The sequence below is a fragment of the Lepisma saccharinum genome, chromosome 17 (assembly GCF_977018435.1).
Source record: "Lepisma saccharinum chromosome 17, izLepSacc3.1, whole genome shotgun sequence".
Classification (NCBI taxonomy): domain Eukaryota; kingdom Metazoa; phylum Arthropoda; class Insecta; order Zygentoma; family Lepismatidae; genus Lepisma; species Lepisma saccharinum.
In genome coordinates, this window is record NC_139245.1 from 3,996,847 (window position 1) to 4,020,487 (window position 23,641).

General features: G+C 37.5%; 1 protein-coding gene across 1 annotated transcript in view; it reads left to right on the forward strand.

The window, feature by feature from the left end:
- LOC146001478 (T-box transcription factor TBX20-like) overlaps positions 1-14,575 on the forward strand; it is a 162,080-nt gene extending 147,505 nt beyond the window's left edge. Inside the window, exon 6 of the mRNA XM_083138842.1 lies at positions 11,134-14,575. Within this exon, the coding sequence (XP_082994968.1) occupies positions 11,134-11,677 (544 nt within the window). The 3' untranslated portion in view covers positions 11,678-14,575. The remainder of the gene's footprint in view (positions 1-11,133) is intronic.
- The last annotated feature ends 9,066 nt before the right edge of the window (positions 14,576-23,641 follow it).

Below are 23,641 nucleotides of genomic sequence, written 5' to 3' on the forward strand. Positions count from 1 at the left end.
TTGATCTGATGCATTTTGAGTTATGTGGGTGGGTAGCATTCGAGCAGCTATTCAATTTCACATAGTCACCACCTGTAGTTGTGGTAGGGTCTGACTTTTACGGAAATTCATTCAATTGAAGAGAATGCAAACAAATTGGAAAGAATTTTCGATTATAGCCCATATGATTTCAATTCTTCCGAGCACAACTATTTAAGCTTCAAAAAGAGCACTCACTTTTAGGAACGCCATACTTAAGTAATATCATAGTCGTCTTTGAGCTATTTGTAATAACAATTTTCATTAACTCTTCTATAAAGCGATAGTGAACTATTGCTAATATACCATCTAATTACAAAAAAAGCTTGAAGTGTAATAACAAAAAAGTATAAACACAGATATACACAAAAAAATTCACAAAGGCAAATCATAAAAAACAGTTGTCAACCCCACAATCCCAACGTTATTCTTTACATTTTGCCTCGAGACATCTGGCGGACAATTAAAGAATCACAAAAAACCGAGTAGGTTGTAGGGGAAGAAAATTCCCCTGCAGCAAGTTGTGACATACCAAAGACACTTGGCAACTTGGGCTTCGTGTGAAGCTGTTTACAAACACAATGTCATTTATAGCTGAAGACTTGAGGCGTTTCGTAAACACTGTTAACCCAGGTCAACGGGTCGCAATACTTCCTTCGCTTCTGCAACAAGTCACCAGGAGGCTCTGCTGTCTTTGTTGCGGTTGTGAATAATGAAGCCATCAACTCTACATTGTTTTTCTTCTTATCTTTCCAAGTATCTTATTACTAATCCAATCTCTCCGCTTCTGTCTTACGCGTAAATTTATATCCTCTACGACTTTCTGAAGAAACAGAAAAAATGTACACATTTTATTTTCTTCGCTGGACGTATTTTATCTCAGGTCGAGTTTTACGAGGGGCATAAAATGTGAATTTTTCGTCTTTCGAGCTTCGAATTTCCCATCGCCAGTTGCATTCTACAACTTTCTGAACTTGTTTTGTGTCACAATGGTAAGAACTTGTTTGCTGCTCAAGCTTCAGCGGTTGGGCTTAAGTTTCTTGCGGAAAGGGATGATCGAAAAGTAAGTTTACGGAAGCTCATGGCCCAAATTGCTTTGCGTCAATATCGGGCACGAGTGAAATTTAATTTGCCTTCAGTTCATGTTAGTCGGGGATGTTATGTTAAATGAACAGTATTTCATTACATATAGTTATATGTAGGTTTATACTAGCTATAGGCCTATAGCTACTATACGTGTTTAAATCTTGAATGGAATTCATTTTTCGGGAAACTATCGACAATATGAGAGTTCAGGCACCAGTAGATGTGTTCGACGAGAATTAGAAAAGTGAATTTACTTAAACCTTTATCTTTTCCGTAAAATAAGCAAATAGGTAGGACAGCCAGGCAAAGAACCATGCTAATTATAATGTAATTACGTATTTTTATCACATTTATTATGAAAATGTAAACTGATATCAACGTGACTTGGTTCCTAAAACACTTAGATGATCTTTTTTGTGCCCTGTAGTTTAAAAAATAAACACAGTAGTTTCTTATAAAACTAATAATGCTATATTTCAGAAGAAATATGAGTGAATATAAATCTAATTCTGAAGATAATATTTGATGTAACTTGATTACAAAACTCCTGACATCTGTGAACTTCCAAAACAGACGGAATTACAGAAACATAAGGTGATTTTTTTTATATGGGGTCTGAATATTTTAATCTTTCTTGCACGTTCACATTTTAGCTTTCGAAATGTAATATATTTCTCTGGCAGCATATGTTGGATGTACTTTGGAAATAATGTTTTTGAAATTTAATTTTGTTTCTAAAAATCATGACAACACTTCCACTTTCAAAAAATATTACATCTGTTTAGGACAATCTTCAAGGAGACTGCATAAATTGTTGCTTGCATTTTCCCAGTCAGAATTTGACATTCACACACAGGGAGCAAATTAAAAGAGATGGCCCAATATTCCCAAGAGTATCTGGCACCAGAGGTGAATGGTTTTATCACAGATTTTTCACATTTGTAAAAAATATTTTCATCAAAATTTTAATGTAAATTTCATCATGAAGAAACTACGGTTCAGTTGCTAGAGAAAGACTAATACAGTTGTTGCAAAATGCAATAATAATTCGTGAGGAATAGCATAAAAAAAAAATATTAATACATACTTGAATTGTCTTGAGTGTCGTTTTCAAGTGCACCATATGCACAGATAGGCTAATCTGGACTGGACCAACAGTTTACAGTTAGATACGAACCACTATGTGCTTCCACCGGGTATCGAACACGGGACCCCTTTATTATAGGTCGACTACATTAACACCACGCCATTGGGGAGACCAGGTGGATATTGTTTCAATGTTTAATTCCACTTAATACACATACAAGCTAATCGGGCCTGAAGATACAGTTTAAGGTTCGAACCACCATGTGCCTCCACCGGGTAACGAATACAAGGCGACGACATCAAGTAGATCTTGATTGATTCCATTGATATGGTTCATTTTACTTCGCCACGGCTAATGGCGAAGATGAGGATGAGTGATAATATAATGAAATTGCTGAAAGAACACTCACAAAGAACAACCACGCCAAGGCGAGGATTCGAATCCAGAACCCTAGCGTCGTAGCGTGCCCTGACATCCTCGCCGCCAAGGAAACGGGCTAGGTAGATCTTAAGACGACAAGTAAACTTTTGAAACACCCTGTTCTCGCTTAAACAGCATCGCGTCTTCGAAAACACTAAAGATGATTTTTAAGCGTAAGATTTCAACGTAGTTACGCCCAAGTTTCCAAATCGTACATCAGGAAAAAAAGAAAGAAAGAACTTTGCCATTCGTAAACGCAGCTATGCTCAGTAATCTGTTTCCGGAAGGAGGGAGGCGGAAGCGTTAGCAGCGCAGAAGCCGACAACAAATTAACCCCATAATTTCAGAAGGATTTTCAGTCGCTTGTTCGCGCAGGAAGCGGAGGATGGCGATCTCTGTACCTCTCCATGTTAATGCCGCCTAAATCTTCCCCGCCACGATAATGGCGTTGATGATAAACGAGAGGAGACTTAATTTAATGCTGGCAGTCACAATTATTATCATCAGAGCATTTCGTTCCTGATAAACTGTGCGCGCGGAGTTTCTTCTTAGTTTCATTCCACATTAGAAGGAGATTATTTCCATAACATCTTTGGCTGCTATGCATTTGAAGCTTCGGAACGAGTCACAACTCTCGACGCAGCCAATCAACGAAGCGAGCCGCTGACGTCAACTCAACCCAGAACCTATAGGTAAGCACTCTCCTCAGGCTCTTAACGCGCACTAGGCTCGCTAGACAGACTCGCGTAGTCTGCTTGAGATGTTCCGAATGTAATTCGACTCTACCATGCATTTATAATGCTTCTGGTTGCTATGCTTTGTTACGGTTCTGTCGAAGAAATTATTCTCATTCAAACACCAAATCAATCAATCAATCATTTTCTTCTCGTGCCATATACGGCTGTCAATTACAATCGTTTGGAATTCCAATCGTCTATCTGGCGTATCAAATTCGCAGCCTCCAAAATTAAGCCTTGATCTCGATGATTAAACCGTGGTCTCGGATAACGAATCTCGGCCTAGAAATTTAAGTAGCAGCTTCAAAGATTAAATTTCCACCTCCGAATCCAAGTCTCGGTCTGGAAATTTAAGCCTCGATCTCGAATATTAAATTTAGGTGTCGATGGTTAAATCTAAACCTCTGAATCTAAGTCTCGGCCTCGAAAATTAAGTCTCGATCTTGAAAAATACCATTTCAGTCTCGGACATTAAATCTCGACCTCGAAAATTAAGTCTCGATCTCAAAGATTAAATATCAGCTTCGAAAATTAAGTCTCGTCCTCGAAAATTAAGTCATGGTCTCAAAGACTAAATTAAGAATAAATCAAATAAATTTTTAAATCGGCGAGGAAGAACCGGGATTTTTTCCATCTGTCCAAGCGGCTCCGGCGCCCACCCAGTGTCTATAAAGTGGGTACCTGGAGGAAACTGTTGGAGGTTAAGGCTTGGCTGGACCTTGGGCATGCAAATGGGCGATTTTTTTCAAATTTTCCTCTCCATTCGAAAAACTTCTTGCATATTTCAAAATATGAAACATTACATCAGCTTAGAATTCCTTCTAGTGCATTGACGTGAATTTTCATGTAGCTTTCTTTCACTGTTGTCTAGATATTATCAACAGTTTTGTGATTACATAAGTCTATTAAACTATTGATAATATCTACACAACAATGAAAGAAAACTAGATGAAAATTCACGTCAATGCACTAGAAGGAATTCTAAGCTGATGTAATGTTTCATATTTTGAAATATCCAAGAAGTTTTTCGAATGGAGAGGAAAATTTGAAAAAAATCGCCCATTTGCATGCCAAAGGTCCAGCCGAGCCTTAAGGCGGCCATGGACGTGGTGCTGATCACATCACCCCCACCTTCAGCCGTGATCAAGAAAGTGTGGGGCCCTAACTCCACACCCCCTATACGCGCCTTCATGGCATAGTGCAAAGCACAGGGGAGCACTTTACTTTACTTTACTCAAAGATTAAATATCAGCTTGGAAAATTAAGTCTTGATCCGAGGATTAAATCTATGCCTCGAGGATTTAAATTTTGAATATTTTACTTGCATAAAGATAGATGAGAATCAATAATTGCAGTTGTGTGCAACGTAAATATATTTTTTTAAACTGAATAACAAAAATTACATTATTTCTCTTGTAGTCTACGGTTATTACAAGCATAAAAACACAGTTTTTCGTTGTGACGTTTCAGGAGAACACACGCTCCCTTCATCAGACTTTTATTTTAGTTTGATTAAAGATACAGTTACAACAATGGTTAAAAATTTGCCTGATGATTTTTTGGGATTTATAATTTTTAAATAAAAAATAATGTGATGAAATTTTATCTGAAATAAAAATAAAACAGACTGCTTGTTTTCACTAAAGTTGCTATATTACAACAATGTAACATTGAAAACATCCATTGTAGCTATAACGGATTCTTTTTTGTTTAAAAAAATTAACCATTGTTATAACTGTATCTTTAATCAAACTAAAATAAATGTCTGATGAAGGGAGCGTGTGTTCTCCTGAAACGTCACAACGAAAAACTGTGTTTTTATGCTTGTAATAACCGTAGACTATAAGAGAAATAATTCTATAATGCAAGCAATCCGTACATAGAAGAAAAATTAAAAGTACGTTATTTACTGATAACTAGGGCTAGGAATTTCATAACTTAGCATATTTATTTTCGAAAGGGTGATGTGTTCCCTAAATATACATAAATTCATATTGTGAAGAAACTAATTGAATTAAGGTGCTTCTTAAGGGCATATTTTGGCATATTTGGCCATTTCTGTGTGATATAGCACATTTTGATGGATTTTCGGTCATATTCAGCACATTTGTCCCTTTTCAAGAAATATACAGTCATTTTCCAAGTGGATTCATTCTTACTCCCAGCTTCACTCGGGGTATTTTTTTTTTACTGCCTCAAAATCTTTTTCATTTTCATTTGAAATTTAGAGAAAGTATTCATTGTGTATTGCAGCTCAGAGCCCATAAAGTGAACTAAAAATAGTGAAAATATCTCAGCATTTAGATATTGATGTTTCAAACAGCCCAGTTATAAGGGCATATTTTTCAAATTGTAGTGCATTTTTTGTACAATTTTAGGTCATACGAGCATATTTTATTTTGCATATTTTGGTTATTTTTAGGTCATAAAAATCCTAGCCATACTGATAACTGTGTACTATCCGTTTGTAGTTTAAAAACAGTCACGGTCATATTCTTACGGTAGCAGAAATTAACGGTCTTAAACCGTTATTTCTCCAGACAACTTTTATTACAGTGTACACTTTCATAATTTCAGCATCTGATAACGAACTATTAAGGAACTCTATCGCAACCTATAGTTCAGGAAGAGCGAAAATAGTTAAGTGACAACAAATCATTGACCTCTTCATTCCATTGTAAAGCCAGAAGCACTTTTAAAACCGATAATTAAGCAGCGCTCTACATTAGAAAGGCGATCCAACAATACGCTGTGTGGCTTTTCATTGTTACAAACAGCACAAACTCTGAGGGAGAAAAAACATTCAACGTCATGCTCAACATTTGTTTCTAGATTGGCAGAGATAATTAAGTCTCTCTCGTGAGAACGTTTCCATAATAAGTTCCTGACATCTCTGATGCGATCTGTGAGAAGTGGTTTCCCAACCTATCACTGCAGACATTATCGTTGTTATTACTTGTGTTGTCGCTTTGTTATTAGTGCTAATGACTGTCATTCTGCGCAGAGGGATTTGTAAACGAGGAGGCTTGAGCCCGAGTTTGTTGTTCCGAATCGCATCAAGATTCCTCACGATAATCGTGCCAACAATTTGTTTTAATTTACTCAACAATGTCACTTTCCGAGGAGTTTGATGCATTGTGGGTGATACCATGCAACTAAGAATAGTGTGTTTGTGCATTTGTGCATGGAGAAATGTATTCATTGATTTGGTACGTCTTTCTTTGCTTTTCTACCACTTTTGGCTAATGACGATGATGGGAATGAATGATGATATGATGAAGGAACACTCAAGAACATGGGCGTCCCAGGATTTTTTCCAGGGGGGCAATGGAAGTATATTTTTTCCCATAATAATGATGTCCCCTAAAAAAAAACAGCTTCGGTCTGAAATTATCATGTTCCTTCAAAACCCTTATAATAATTAACATAAATCACTGTGACAAAGAAAATTATGTGTGAAAGATACACTTTTTAGGTGGACCTTCATTTTCCGAGGAGCGTGGTCCCCTCCCCTTGCCCGCCCCTTCCGGACGTCCATGCTCACGAAGAACAACTCTATGCCAACCTGGGATTTGAACCCGGGACAAATGCATGCAATATATTTCTGCTTTTGTCTCTTCTGTAACTTACACTCTGGCATGCCTAAACCTGAAGGCAAGATCAATCCTTCATCTTCCTTTTGATCTTCCTCCAGGTCTGGTACCATCAGGTTTACCAACAAGGATTGCATAAACTTTTCTTTCCTCACCATTGCCTCCTTCATTATAACTTTTGTTGAGTTGAGTTGGTGTTTTAAGTCCACTTTATGCACAGTAAGGCTAATCGGGACTGGACCTACAGTTTAAAGTGGGATCCGAACCACTTGTGCCTCCACCGGGTATCGAACCCGGGACCCCTCGATTACAAGGTAATGACGCTACCACTGCGCCATGAGGGAGGCCCTATTATAACTTTTGTGTCATACCCAGTGGCGATGTTAAATGAGTGCAGGGGGCAGGTGGGGTACATCCCCAGAAAGCGGTTGCCCCGCTGTGGCCTCCACTTTCTTGCAAAAATAATTTTCTTGATATAAACATACGTGGCCGTGGTGGCTCAGTCGGTAACGCGTCTGACTACCATGCTAAAGGTCCCGGGTTCGATCCCCGGCCGGTTCAAATCCGGGAACTTTTCTAACGATGGAAGCGGCCCCGGCGCCCACCCAGCGTCGAATAACATGGGTACCTGGGGGAACCCTGGGGGGTAAAGGCGGTCAGGGGCGTGATGCTGATCACATCACCCCCACTCACGACCGGATCAAGAAAGTGTGGGGCGTTACCCCCACACTTCCTATACGCCTTCATGGCGTGGTGCTTTGCACGGGGGAGCACTTTACCTTTTTTTATATATATAAACATACACTATCTTCATTATTACATTACATATACATTCTGTATCATCTTCTGATACATTTTGTTTTTGGCACAGTGTTTTTAAATTCAGAAAGGCTAATCGAAAATGGACGAACAGTTTAAAGTGAGAAACCAAAACAGGGGTTTATCCAGAATTTTCGATTTTGGGGGGTGTAAGTCCAAATTTAGTGGGTTGTAAGGGTAAAGTTCGATCCAAAATGACCAATATTTGGGTCTTTCTGAAAAATTGTAGGAGGGTGTTGAGGATTTTTTTTGAGAGGGGTGTTAGTCCCGTGTGATGCACTAAAATGCATCAATTTGGAAGATTAGACAAGATGATTTCGAAGATAACAAACTTTCACTTTTAATGCATCAATTGACACAGCTAAATGTGTAATTTTGTTATCTTCGAAATGATCTTGTCTGATCTTCCAAATTCATGCATTTTAGTGCATCACACGGAACTTCATCTCATAAAAATACCATTTAATACATTCCTATGCGTATTTTGACACACTAAAAGGTGCATCATTTGCAGTTTATGCACGTTAACGTGTTATTGAAATCAAAATATATGTGTCAATTCACACGTTTTGGGTTCTATGTGCACCCTCTTTCATCAGACCTACCACCTATTTTCCTATCCATTCTTATACCCTTTCCTGTCTTATTTCTAATAACTGACAAGAAATAGAAGTCGAAGAGACTAAACGCGCACACAAAGTGCAATATTGTTACAACGAAACTGTCCGGTACATTATCGCTCAAATAGCATTCTTATCTAGTGCATTCGATAGACAATATCAAAATATGCACACCATAGAGTTTCTACGTCCATAACAACAGGTCCTTAAATGTTTAGTGGATGCGCACAATGAAGACATAAGGAACACCTATGCATTCACAATTCCAAAGGATGACTCGTGTAGGACATTAATTACAATGATGTAACATTGTGAGAGTTAGATTATGGCAAAATTTTATTTACTTGAGTTAACAGTTGAAGTCCTGAAAACATGGAAGTTAACAATCAGAGCACGCTTCAGTTCTCGTAATAAAAGCTCTTCATTTGGTTCACTTTCAAAACGACATTTCAAAGAGGATTTCTGGAATAATAGTATACTCAAAGGAAGATAGTACACATCATACAATGTATCATTTACATTCCTGGGACGCTATTGCAATGTTTACCTATGCATAATTTTGTATTGGACATTTAAAATGCTAGGAATAAAATTAATAGTCTTTAATTCTAGTAGGTAATTGCACATTGGACAACTTGTAGACTTTCGAATATTGTTATTTGGACGTTATCGACACCATCGTGATACTTTATATAAAAATTTACAAGCAAAAATCTCATTTCCTATTTCTGAATCTCAAACTACGATTATGTGGAACTTGTATATATTTGCCCGGAAACATAACTTCACAATGTAATGTTCATAACCCCGAATAAACGATACCAAAATAAACCACAAAACCTCACTATACTTTAGGATCAGAAAGGTCTATAATACTGGAAAAGTGACAATGGAGAACATCATTTCTTGAGGAAAGTTAATAGCATGCAGATTACTATTCCTGGAACAAGATCAAAGACTTCGGCAACTTTGGCTAGAAATAGCTTAAAGGCGGTGTAAGCCAATAAAAGTAGAAGAAGAAGTTAATATGAACGTGTATTTTGATCCAAAAAAGCGGTAATCCCAAATAAGAGAAAATAAAAATAAATTGATCCAAAATGCTGGCAGTTTTTATCAGAGGATAGCTAATTTCAATAGAATCAGGACCTGGTTTACAAACGTTCAAGGTGCATGAAATGTGATAGTATTGCTAAATCGTATTAGGTCAGGTCATACAGCTACTGAAAGTCATTTATAAAAGATCTTGATTGTACAAAACCCAAACTGTACATGTGGCAACAAGGAAGATATACATCATATTATATTTGAATGTAATAGGTACTTACAAGAAAGAGAGATATTCTACAAAATACTTATAAACTGTGCAATTCCTCTTCCTCAGTGTTTGGAATCTTTGATTTGTGAACCTAATCTTACAGTTGGATATATATTGTTATAATTTTTTAGAAAATGTGACATAACAATTTAGTAAGAACAATTTTTATTAATAGTGTTATTTTAATAATAATGTACACAAAGTAAAAAAGAAATATGTAAGTTTATGTACAGTACATAGATATTGGAAAAAACTGCAAAAGCGGTAATCCCAAATAAAAGTAAATAAATTATAATATTATAACATAAATTATTTTAAAAAATATAAAAAATGTGGAGCTTTGACAGCTGTAATTTGAAGAAAGATCTTCAATACTAATTATAATTTCCTTCACTGTTTATTTTAACTGTGAAGTATAACAAACGAATATTAGTGTAAGTACAGTGTTGTGCTAAATGAGAGAAACTATACACTGTAGTGTGGATACTTTTAGCGTTGAATCTTACGTTATATAGATGTTCCCACGTCTGAGGTAGTCTCATAGTGTGCCGTGTACGTATCACTGTTCACAACTAAGGGATAACAAGTTCAAAATTATCAATCTTCTAGCCGATAACTGGAAACACACACAAGTTTTAAATCTACAGAAATAATTTTTCATGTGCCCCAGTTTGCTATGAAGAATCGATAAACGTAGCCTGGATGAAAAAAATATAAGCTTCATTATACCTTAATCAACGAACTGTAAGTTTCAATAAACAACGTTGTTTCAAAGTTCGTCATCCTTCTCTGATGTCCAGGAATCAAGCTAAATAACTGTGTTCCAACAACAACAAAATTAAATTCTTCTTGGTCATGTTAGCTGATTTGGTGCAAATGCCTTAATGTTTAGTAAATCAACACCCCCTACTCTTGTGACCCATAGCAGTTAAAATTTTACAAGATCTCTTTCTTTAGGATCTTTAACTGCATAGATGTCTTATTGTCTGCGATAACTAGCTGAATTTTTCCTGGCTTGTTTTGTGCATAAATATTTTTTTGGAAATCATATTGGCCTATATGAACTTACTATAGTGACCGATGGCTGAGAAGGTGGTTAGGATAAGCGCTTTTTACAAAATGTTGAGAAAAAATAAAGTTTTTATATGAAAGCAGTAACTCTGGAAAAACCAAAGTGATAAATGCAAACTCTCCTCAAAAAAAAAACCCGGTTACCATTTTTTTGAACAACTTTCAATACGAAGGTTAAAAATTGAAATTATAAAATAGTTTATACTGTATCTCCCCCACCCCCCACCCTCAGAACGCAGGTATGCAATATCCACCATTACAATTAAAGCACCCTCCGGAAAAAAGAAAAAATCTGCGTACATGTAGAAATCTTGTAGACTTGATTTACCCCAATACCTTATTAAATTGTCAAATTTCTTTGTTGCAGGGAAACAATGGAGTCGATGTTGGCAGAGCAACAGTATCTGCGTTCTCCAATCCGACCGTTCTCCGAACTGGATTCCCAGAACAACAATCTCTCGCTGGAGGAGAAGGCCTTGTTGGCAGCAAGGTCCCAACTGTTCCTCAGGGCCACAGCACCGTTCGGCTCAGGGTCTCCGCTAGCGGGCCCTGCCTGCGGTTCCCTGGGCCCCGTCTGCGCCCTTCCTCAACTCTACAGCCGAGCGGGCCCAGCGCCGTTGCACATCCCCTTGCAGCTTTGGAGCCAATGGGCTTGCCTCAGCCCGTCGCTCTTGGCCCAGTCCCACGCCCATCTCGCCGTCGCCGCCGCCGCAGCAGCAGCCACTGCGGGTTCGAATCCTCAAGCGGAAGGCCTCCGACTTCCGCGACCCATGTACCCTGCCCTTAGCTTGGCGCAGCATCGGTTCTCGCCCTATTGCCCTTCTGGTAAAAGGTCTACGTCGCCCGTGTCTTCGCCCGATAGTCTTCGAGACGGACTCAATTCCGAAATATCCTCTCACAGCTCGACGTAGAGAATCTGGACTCGAAACCGAAGCATTTGAGCCACATTGTTGCCACTTTCGGTTACTGGACAAACGTGCAGCTATATTGCTCGCATTTCCAACTGGCGGCTGGGAAACAACGAATCAGCGATCAGTTGAGTTCTCTTCGACAGACATAGGGCATTTTCGTGTCACGTGCTGGCGAGACGAAACAAATGAGCGTCGGATACACACCATGTTGCCAAACGTACTGTGAAACTGGAGAGAGAGAGTTGATCAGCGCAGTTACTGGATAAAAGTTGTACAATAGTACACAAAGCACGAAAAAGCTGACAAAAATAGACGTGCGCTTGGCAACGTTGTAACGGAAGGACGATGTTACTCCTACATCTCAACTGAGATTGTTGACACTCATCGAGGCACCTCCTCCCCCCAAAAGACGATTGGTGGACAGCCGGCAGTTGGGGCTGCGATCAGTGAAAGAAAAGGTATGAATGTGCTGGCAAGGACTGTTGCCACAACAATTGTAAGAAACGTGGCAAATAAGTGCCCTCTCAGTAATGGTTGTACAAAGACATTACCTCAACCAAGTTGAAACACGATGCAACGTACAACTGTTGAAATTGTTCCTCTTTCGACTGCCCAAAGGCAATTATTTCTGATGTTGGTATGAAAATGTTTACTTTGAAGTAAAGGTAATGTGGTCTTCTTTCTTTACACCTTCGCTAAAAGCCCTGTTTATTTATAAATATAGATATACTGTTAAAGTCTTCGACTTCGTCATGCTAGTAATGGAAAAACCTCAAAAGCATTTGACACCACTCTCAGTTCATATTGATAACTTATAGAATTTCAAGCCAAAATTAATATGCACCAAGTTAAAAGGAGAAACTTATATGTTTTAAAATTTATTGATTTCTTATCGTAGTACATTGATATTCCTCTATACATGTGAACAAAAAGCTGTTCTTTGGTCATTATTAAAAATTAGAGAATTTTTCAAACGTGTATTAAACCAAATACAACATTAGCATTAATTAAGGAAAAACAATTAACTGCTCGATTTGATTCAAGAAAAAATAACGATACTGTATTTGCAATGTAGAATGCCAAGAAAACCGAAGGATTAAATTTGATTCGAAATATTTCATTAGTTTGAACTTATTCGAAAATAACACTGGTGTGATGTAGTTTTTATGTATACGGTATAAACAAAAAATAAACCATTAGATACCAGATATAATGATTTGAAATTGCTAATTATGTGAAACACAATTATCCATTATATTTAATAGAGAGGTTTCTTTGTATCGAAATTTGGAGCTTGAAGTGTTGAATTTCCAGTTTGAGTTTAATTCCTACTATGAGTAATATGTTTGTTTCGGTTTCGTTATGAAAATGTTTTATTTCATTATGTCAATGTGTGAAAGAATATACAATTGATGTACATGGCAAAATTATAACGTTTTAGGAATTCATTTTGATTCTCATTGTTATGAAGAAATCATTGCTGCAAAATGCATTTTAATTTTTATGCATGGTGAAGATGATCGTACAAGATAATAAAGTTATGAGCAAATATATATTTCAAAATTGTACCATAAAAATTCAAAATATATGGTTATAAACAACTTTGTACATAAAATAAATATTGTGTTGAAATTCCAAAGAATGCATATAGATCTCAAAAATGAATCATGTATTTTGTGTCATTCAACTTTACAGTATGTAAACTCATGTATTCAAAACATGGTAAATTTTCGATTTATGAAGGTTTAGTACAAAACACATGAAAGTGATGAAGTACGAAGGTTAGTGAGGCTGAAAAACCCCAACTTACATCCAGGATTGGTAACACACCATGTTTCTGAAATTTAGTGACGACATATTGAAGTTTCAAGGTAAATATATATTTTGAAAACCTCTTCTTTGTTATGAAGACTACAAATTGGATGGTAGAAAAATATATCTCTGTAATTCGATATAAATGTAATGTAGTGTGTTGGTTCGACTGTAAGGCCAAAAATAACACACAAACATAAGTATTCATTTGCAATTACATGTGACGCTACATTTATTTACAACTTGAGTAATATATATAGCTATTTTATCCTGATAGTTGTAATTGGCATTAGCATAAATTAAATTTAGTGAAGAATGGTTTCAGAAATAACGTGCAGAACATGAATCATGGTACAATTTCTCTTCTATTAAACATTTTTTTAAAATATATTTCTCAGCCATACAAGTGTTACAAATATTTATTGAAGGTAAAGTTTAGTTTAAATCAGTGTTATTTACATTATTGCGAACAATTCTATAAATTTGTAAACGAAACTAAATAACCTCAATCAGATTTCTACCATTTGTGGATTCCATTGTAAGAAATGTTGGAAACTTATTTTAAAAGATCAACCACTCAAAATCCACAAGTTTGTGAAGCATCAAATTTGAAATGTGAAATCACCAGTGGTGTGTCATTTTCCTGTGAACTCACGATATAAACACGGACAATACAATTGTTTCTTCCTAACAGAAAATACAATGTGCTGTATTTATTACTACGTGTGTTGCTGTAAATAAATTATATTGTTCTTCTCTGCTCTGGCATATATTGGTGTTGTGAAAAAAATGCAAGAAATAACAAGATGTAGTTACTCTAAATGGACTGAAATGAACTGTAGATATACAAGGAAATACAATTGCTCTCGAAACTTTCAACAATCTTCTATACATACCTAAGACCGCTGGTTAACAGTGTTAAATTTAATTTCATTGACGTTGCTTGCTATTTAAAAGTGCTATGCTGTTATTATTTCCTTTCTTACATGCAGGTACTTAATGTTTATATTATAATGTGTAAAGTATGTTGTAAATCTTTATTTATGTATGTTAGTGGTACGCAAAAAATAATGATATTGATAACAAATAAACGTTCGTTAAAGAAAATGGAAGATTTATGTTTTGATTTTGCATTAATATAATTACCCAAAGTAAGTTCCATAAATCGTAGTGTATAGTCACAAGAACATTTATGTCTATTTCAGATGGAATAAGACAGTTAAAAATGTATATGAGTATACGCAGACATATATACATACGCATATGAGTATAGAGATGACAAATTCACAGGCACATAAAAATTATGTAAGTATTCGAGTGTTGATGGGTCAGAAATAAAAATCTTAATCATGAACATATCATACATGGAATATAATGCAACTTCATTTGGTTATAAAACTGGAGATGAAATAGACAATAGGAAAATAAGGGCTATCGAGAGACATAAATAGATGTAAAATTGTCCAGAAACATTAAATGGAAGGTTTCTGAAAGTTTTCCATTTTATATGGCCACTAAATCTTCAAGATATATACATAACATTCATATATAAGTAAATCTATTTCATATGTGGATCTGCGAGTGTCAGTCATAATTGTATTCATGGTTTTATGAATCTATCTGATGGTTCAAGCATAGGAATAATAACAGATCCAAGTATGGACATATCTCTAGTGTTAAAATCTTTTGTTCTCTTGAAATTTTAAAGTAGCCATTTTGCCATATTCCACTGATAGTAGACAGAATGAAAGGAACCTAATTTTTTGAAAAATATGTTTACATCTTTCTACGTTCGCGACTACAAGCTTAGAATTTCGGATAAAGGAAACAGGATGAGGACAAATGTTAGAAATAATTTATTCTCCTTTATTCAATTGAAACGTAAACACGTTCTGAAATGAAACTTCCTTTTTGCTGAAAAGAAATATTCATAGCTCTTCTTTTTCATTCGTAGTGTGAATGCCTGGAACGATTCGATTAAACCTCCATTCGTTCAGAGCATCTTCAATCAAACTCGAACTATAAAGGGAAAGCATGTGTGTGTGTGTTGGATCGATGGAAACGTACGAAGAAAAAGGCACCAGTGTGAAAAAGAAAAGGAAGAATGATATTGGAAGGAAAGAATAGAAGCGAAAGAAATGGACGACACCATTTTGGGGCGGCGGAGACATTCAGAATATGCTTTCAATGTGACACAACGAAGCTGACAAATGCCTGAGAATAAGGGTACTTGCTAAGCGGGATGTTTGGAACGACAGGCAAACATCATTAATACGTAATTTGGGCTCACCAGTTAGGTTTGGATGGTAGGGTGGGGAAAAAGTGTAAACGTCATCGGGAATATTTGGATGAGAAGTGTGGAGGGGGAAAAAGTGTGTGAAGACGAATGTAGCAAAATGTTTTAATGTCTCAAGTTTTCTGAAATAGAAACAGGTGAACAATAGCGCTGGATCGGTTATTTTAAGTACAATCGAAATATTAAAATAAAGATACAGTAAAACCTCGTTAATCCGGATTCCGATAAGCCGGACTTCGCTTAATCCGAACAAGCAAGAGACAAAAAAAAGCAAAATGCAAGGTTTTAAATGTGGCTAGAAGTCAACAAGAGAACTTCCCAAAGAAAAGGAAGTTAACCACTGATGAAATTCTGTTTCCCGCAGACTTTGTACTGTGCTGTATAGCGTATTTAGGCGTATGCTGTTTAAATACACCATAATAAACGTGTTTTGTTGCTATAAATGGAGTTTTAATGCACTTTCTACTGTTCTTTTAGGTTTATTTCAGTTAATCCTAGCTTTCGTTAAACCGGTCAACTTATCCCCCCATTAGTCCGGATTAACGAGGTTATACTGTATCAGTGACGTGCCCAAGATTTTCGAAAGAGGTTGGGGTTGCATACGGGACATTGTCACGGGCATCAAAGTAACTATTCTACTGATACTTCAGCAACATTTTCTTACACTTTCTGTGCGATGATTTATGAAACTAAATCCTGTTGTTTAAACATACTCCTAACATACTTTCCCACTTATATAGCTATAAGTGAACAATTTTACGTCACGGGTGGGACAGACGAAACACTGTGTCTCTACTTAATAAGAAATTTATTTTAATTTCTGTCAATTGTCAAATAATGAATGTGCCTCCCCGGTGGCTCAGTGGTAGCGTCGTCGCCTTGTAATCAAAGTATTCCGGGTTCGATACCTGGAGGGGGCACATAGTGGTTCGGATCCCACTGTGGGTCCAGTCCTGATTAGCCTCTCTGTGCATAAAGTGGACTTAAAACAAAAACTCAATGAATTAGTCAAATGATGTAAAATAAATTATTTAAGACAAAGAGAGAAGGTACTTCACCTTTTAATATTCTAGTAGAATTGAGGGGGAAGTGTAACAGTTAAAGGAGAAATTAATTATTTTGTAGTTGCACGGATAGGACACAATACAAAAAAAAAAGTCACAACAAACAAATAATGTGTAAAATGCATTCTACCTTTCAACTTAATTATGAATAATATTTGAATTTTTATCCAAATGACAAGTCTATATTGTTGACTCATAAGATAGAATCAAGTTGTAACATTTCATTTAATTTCAAAAATTGAGATTCGGGGCCGCTTTGAATGGAATTCCCCATATACTTTCTTGTAGGCCTGATTGTATAAAACAGTTGATCCTCGATTAGCCAGTAAAATTGATCTGCAGTCACGCTGAACTCCGATTTTGTGTTGTATAAAAGTTGAACTGAGATTCAGTCCCTGCGATCTGCGTGATTTTTCTCCGATCAGCAGACATTGACCGTAGTTCAGCTGTTGTAACATGGTTGTACTAACGAATATTTGCTTGTCAAATGTGTTGCAAGTGAACGTATGCGGCGAGACGGGAGAATCAATTCATTAAATCCCGTTTCCATAATAATAAAAGAAGAAGCATGCACAACAAGGTGAAAAATGATAAATCTTTCTTCCATTTTTCTTTCTGTTTGAAATACTTGTATTTTTTTTCTTGAAATTTGCCTTAATGACTGCAAGAGCATATTGTAACATTGTTTAATTGCACGATCAGAGAAAAGTAACTTGAGAACAATCGAGTGTTGATACAAACCGAAAATAGACCCTCTTACATTTTCTTGTTGCTATGATATCATTGTAAAACTTGCGTTGGGATGAAGAGGGAGTACAAAAATATTACCATTTCGCTTTACTGCATCCAACCAAGTGTTATTGCAATTCAATGTTGTCCGCAGAATGGAACAGATCATGTAACTTTGTTTGTAGTGTAGGTATATATCTACTGCTTTATGAACCGAGCACGTTGCATTTTAGTTGGTAAAGCTTTCTCTCCAGATATATAAATTACACATATTTTATATTATTTGTTTTGTGCATAATTTACATCCGAGAGGACAAGCGTCACTGTTGTTTCAATATTTATTTCCATCCGGGAAAACGCCAAGAACATTTTACATTTCACAACGTAGTCTATTCAAGTGCAAGGAAAATTCCGTATATTACTTACAGGAACTAATGGTCCACCTGTAACATGTCGTGTAATCACAAAATAAATATAATGAACATCTCCTTACATGAACAAAAGCTCCAAATCCGAGTATAAGAAAGTTGTTGTATCTCTCTTTAGCATTAAAAAGAAATACATATTTATTTTTAAAAAATTCTATTTATGCAAGCATATTTTCTCCCCTTTGCAACCGAGAACCGATAGTTGCTTTCGTAGTCAAGGGCAAATCATCCATGTGAAACGTGCACAAGCAATAAATGGCCGTTTAGTATCTAATTTACGTGATTTTACTAAATTTGCAACATGTTCGAATATATACTACGTCCAGCACCTCAGATTTATTCTTTATTCAAATATTAAATACATGCATTCCACAGGCTCCCATCAAACCCTCCCACTTGGCCACTCCACTGAAAGGTACATACCCCTCTAGGTAGTTTCTATTTATCAAAATAAGAAAACACAGGGTGATCCATTTGAGATGTCAGAAAAATGAACAGTTATGCACAAGATGTTAATTATAACAACATAAGGGAGAAGAGAATGCTAGTGAGAAAATGGAAGGGGGCCAAGAAAGTAGAGAAGAAAGGTGAAGAAGACACAATGAACTGGAATGGGGGACTGAAGATAAACAAAGAATGAAAGGTGTTAGAAAGAGTGGAAAGGACAAGAGAGAAAGAGGAGAGAAGAAGGAAGAAGAATGAAGGAAAAAGAGTGTGAGATAAAGAGTCAAATCACATTCCAGATGAAAGAAAATGTTTAGCTTAATCGCCTTTCAGATGAAAGTACAGTTGACGAGGTAAATCCACCTGCTACAATGTACCAGAACAACTTTCTAATAGTCTGGAGGGGAGTAATGTTTGTGTATATATCGTCCTGTTACATTTGTACTTGGTGCAGTCTGAAGAAGACCTTGCTAGAAGGTTGAAACGTTACGTTTAGTTTATGTTTTATAATAAAATAAAGTTCTGCCTTGGTCAGCATATTGAGTTTTTGATAAGATGTTAATGTACGTATCTCTGAGCAGTTTGCTGTAATGTAAGCAGAAAGGATGTAAGTTTCGAATGAGTGCAGGTTTACAGACTTCAGCCACGTGACGTCGCTTGTGTGCATGTAACACTAAAAAAATTCGCATACCATACGATACACTGTGTGTGCTGTTGTAGCGAGGACACCATATTTGTGTAGCACCACACGGCTGAAGTATGTAAACCTCTTCTCATTCCAAACTGACATCCATTCTGCTTACATTACAACCAACTGCTCAGAGATATGTACTTACATTAACCTCCTGTATATAACGGTTTACTTTTCTCACATCTCAAACAGATCACCCTATATATTAAAATGAAATTCATAAATTAAATATCCAAGAATTAAACAAAGAAAGGAATTTATGTCAAGAGATCAACAACTAGAATAAGAGGAATGAACCTACTGTTTGAATTTGGATCTGGACCACTGTGCAATATGCCTCACTCAAATGGTGATGGAAACCGAGACCCTTGAGAGAATAGGTTGTTGTTCTCTTTGTTTATTCACTTCACTTCTCATATCTGTTCGTTAAGTTTATCGTGGCAGTGGGAGGAATAACATCTATTCTAGCCCTGGATCCTTTGTTTTTGCAAAACAATACTCTAATCTCTAGAACATGCACACAGAAAACTAAATGCATCATATCGATTGATGCACCAAAATGCATCGATTGATGCACTAAAGTGTGTTTTATGGTTTCTTCAAAGAATCCGATTCACATTTGATGCATTTGGGTGCATTTTTGTATGTCATGAAAGAAACACCAAAGTGCATCATTTGATTCAAGTGAGGACTTCCTTCAGTCGAGATGCACTTCAATGCATCAGTTGATGTTCCTTTGATGCACCTTCCTGCATCCTGGTCTGAGCTACAGAGTTTATGTAGCTCAGACGAAACGTTTAAGTGCATCATCAAAGAAGAAGCATTCTGGTCCATCAAAACGGATGAAGATGCATTGAAGTGCATCTCGACTGAAATAAATCCTTACTTGAATCAAACGATGCACTTTGGTGTTTCTTTCACGACATACAAAAATGCACCCAAATGCATCAAATGTGAATCGGCTTCTTTGAAGAAGCCATAAAACACACTTTAGTGCATCAATCGATGCATTCCGGTGCATCAATCTGTATGATGCATTTAGTTCTCTGAGTGTGGAAGTCAGCGTGATTCCGGTTTACAGTGCGATTTATAGTTTACATAAAAACAGTGCATGTTTAGATTAGCAATGATCCTCGGAGAGGTGAGGTAACCGATTGAAATTCTCCCCTCCCAACTGTAACTTCTGGATCCGCCACTGTTTCACCGTCACCCTCACGGCATGCCCTCGCCCTCACACACCCTTACCCTCACAATTCTTACAAAGGTGAGGGTAAGTTCTGCCCTCACGAGGGTCGCCTTCCGGAGGGTAAACACCTCTGGAACATACTAAAGGAACAAGCCACGTTCCACTTCATTATCGAATTGATACAAATAAAGCCTCTTCTCTGTACATCCCCACGTTGTCCAATTAAGTGAAGTAAAAGTAAAGTGCTCCCTTGTGCTTTGTACCACGCCATGAAGGCGTACAGGGAGTGTGGAGTTAGGGCCCCCCACACTTTCTTCATCAAGGTTGAAGGCGGGGGTGATGTGATCAGCACCACGCCTTTACACCCAGACTTTCCTGCAGGTACCCACTCTATACGACGCTGGGTGGGTGCCGGAGCCGCTTGAACAGGTGGAAACTAATCCCAGTTTCCCCACGACGGAGATCGAACCCGGGTCTCTCGCATGGTAGTCAGACGCCCTAACTACTGAGCTCCGCGGCTGCATATCAGTATTTCCGTTCGAAACATCACAACTTGCTCATTGTATTAAGATTTCGTAATGACTTTGGATCAGTTCCGTTAAGATATATTAGAGTTAGCGTTTTAAGTCCACTTTATGCACTCTAAGGCTAATCGAAACTGGACCTACAGTTTAAAGTGGGATCCGAACCACTATGTTGCTTTACCGGGTATCGAACCCGGGACCCCTTGATTACAAGGCGGCGATGCTACGGCTGCGCCATCGCGGAGGCCGTAAGATATATTAGAGAACGAAATTCAGCTTGAAAATGGCTTTCTTATGCTTTATGACAGCACTTCCAGGATTGTGCCCGGAAGAAGAAATCCACGCCTGAAGACATTTTCCTCGGATTCTCCTTTCTCCTCGCCATTGTTCAGTTTATCCAATCGCCGCCTCCCTCGCAAGCGGATCATTAATCAAGGCAGCCGAACTTCTCCAACCGATTCCAGTGGGCGTCCTCTTCGCTTGCAGCATCCATCCACCACTTCGGTTTCACTTCAACAATATGATGTGTCTGTCAATTTATTCTGCTTCTGTGATCCGGCTATCTTTCCAGCCCATCAGAATCCAATTTCGCTTCGGCTGCCGGTGTTCGAGGCTGTAGTGATCGAAACTGAAAAATCTGTTGCTATCAGGGTTGCCAGAAGGTATACTTTTATCCCCAAATTTTTCTTCTGTGGACGAAACTAAATTTGGGTCCCATTTCATCTGGTATGCAGAGGCTCTAAGAAAGCTAAATTTAAGAGTTGAAAACACAGAATCGTGGCGCTGAAATGTGACCATTTCGGGAATCAAACCATGATTTTAAAGAGCAAATATGGGTGGCAGGTTTATTTTTTGTTGTTGCATTCTTCAACCCTTAGATTGATCTCTGTGAAGATGATGATGACGAAACTCCACTCATGAAGTAAAGCATGTAGTGAATCAGGTGTTGATTTGCTAGAGAAATGGAATGTATTCGAAAGGGGGTCGGACCTCCGCGTAGTGGCGGCATCGGCGCCTTATAAACAAAGGAGGTCCAGGGTTCGATACCAGGTGAAGGCACACAGTGGTTCAGATTCCAGTTTAAAATGTAGGCCCAGTCCTGATTAGCCCTACTGTGCATGAACTGGACTTAAAACATCAACTAAATCAATCGAAAGGGGATCAAAATCCGTAAGTCCTGCCTTGTTTACGTATCCTGAGAAGAAATCAACGTTTTGAAGAGGACAGGAAATAAGCAATGAAAAAACTAAGAGCAGAGGCGTCTCCTGAACGCATGCGTCAATTGTGGGGAAAAGGACAGATTGCTCTGCGACGACATTAATGAGCATTTCTACATTCTAATTTCTTCATATAGGAGAAGTATTTATTTTACACGAGAGCACTCAACTAAGATTATATTACATTTCTTGGATCTGAAGTGACGCATGCGTCAATTATGGGAAAAGAATTATTACTTTCTTTCACTTCAGATCCAAGAAATGTAATATAAACTTAGTTCAGCGCTCTCGTGTAAAATACATAATTCTCCTATCTGAAGAAATTAGAATGTAGAAATGCTCATTAATGTCGTCGCAGAACAAGCTGTCCTTTTTCCCACAATTAACGCATGCGTTCAGGAGACGTCTCTGACTAATAAAATAATGAGACATATACGCAGGCTGACATACAGGAAGAGATAATGGAAGAGAAATGAAAGGGGGAGAGAAGGGGAATAGAAAATATAGAGAGGGGAAAGGAGAAATAAAGAAGTAAGACAAACAGGGAGAGGGGGAAGATAAATAAATAAGTGAAACAGAGAGAGAGGAAAAAAGAATAATAAAGAGAATAGAGGGAGAAATAAAAAAGTGAAACACAGAGAGAAAAAGAATAATAAAGAAGCGAGTAATAGAGGGAGAGATAAAAAGAGAAATAAAGAAGTGAAATAGAAGGAGAAAGAGAAAAAGGAATACAATGAAAGAGCAAATAAGGAAAGAGAGAAAGTTGTGGAGATCCATGAGAAAAGGAAATAAACAGCGGACAGAAGAAGAAGACACAAATGCAGAAAGAATGCAGAAGAAACAAAGTCAGTAAACCTATTACCCCTCTACGAGCCAACATGAAAAAACATTGGGATCGTGTCTTGAGAGTTATTGGAAATCAAAATTGGATTCTACAATAACGAAACTTCATTGTACCAAAACTCTTGGCAATAAAATTTTAAATGAGTCTACTGGCCTCGTTGAACTTACAACTTGCATTTTGGGGGTCCTCCCCGATGGCGCAGAGCTAACGAATTGCCTTGTAATCAAGGAGTGCCATTGCATGGTGGTTCGGATCCCATTTTTAACTGTAGGTCCAGTCCCGATTAGCCTATCTGAGCATTAGGTGAACTTCAAAGCAACAATTCAAACAAGCAAATTATTTTGGCATCTTTTCTTTGCTTCTAATTGTTGTTATTGTTCAATTTGAATACAGAAACTATGATTGATTGTGTTTTAAGTTCACTTTATGCACAGTAAGGCTAATCGGGACTGGACCTACAGTTTAAAGAGGGATCCGAACCAGTATGCGCCTCCACCGGGTTTCTAACCCGGGACCCCTTGATTACGTGGCGACGACGTTACCACTGCGCCATCGGGGAGGATATCAGGAACTAAGAGTAGTTGCCGAGATGAACTTGTGGATATATTGCCTTATATGTTATTTTTCCTCCAGGATAGGAAATTGGAGAGATTGATTGGTTGGTTAAGTTTACTTCGGTTTTCTGCCTCTTTCGGCCAATCGCGACGATGAGCATGAATGATGATGAGA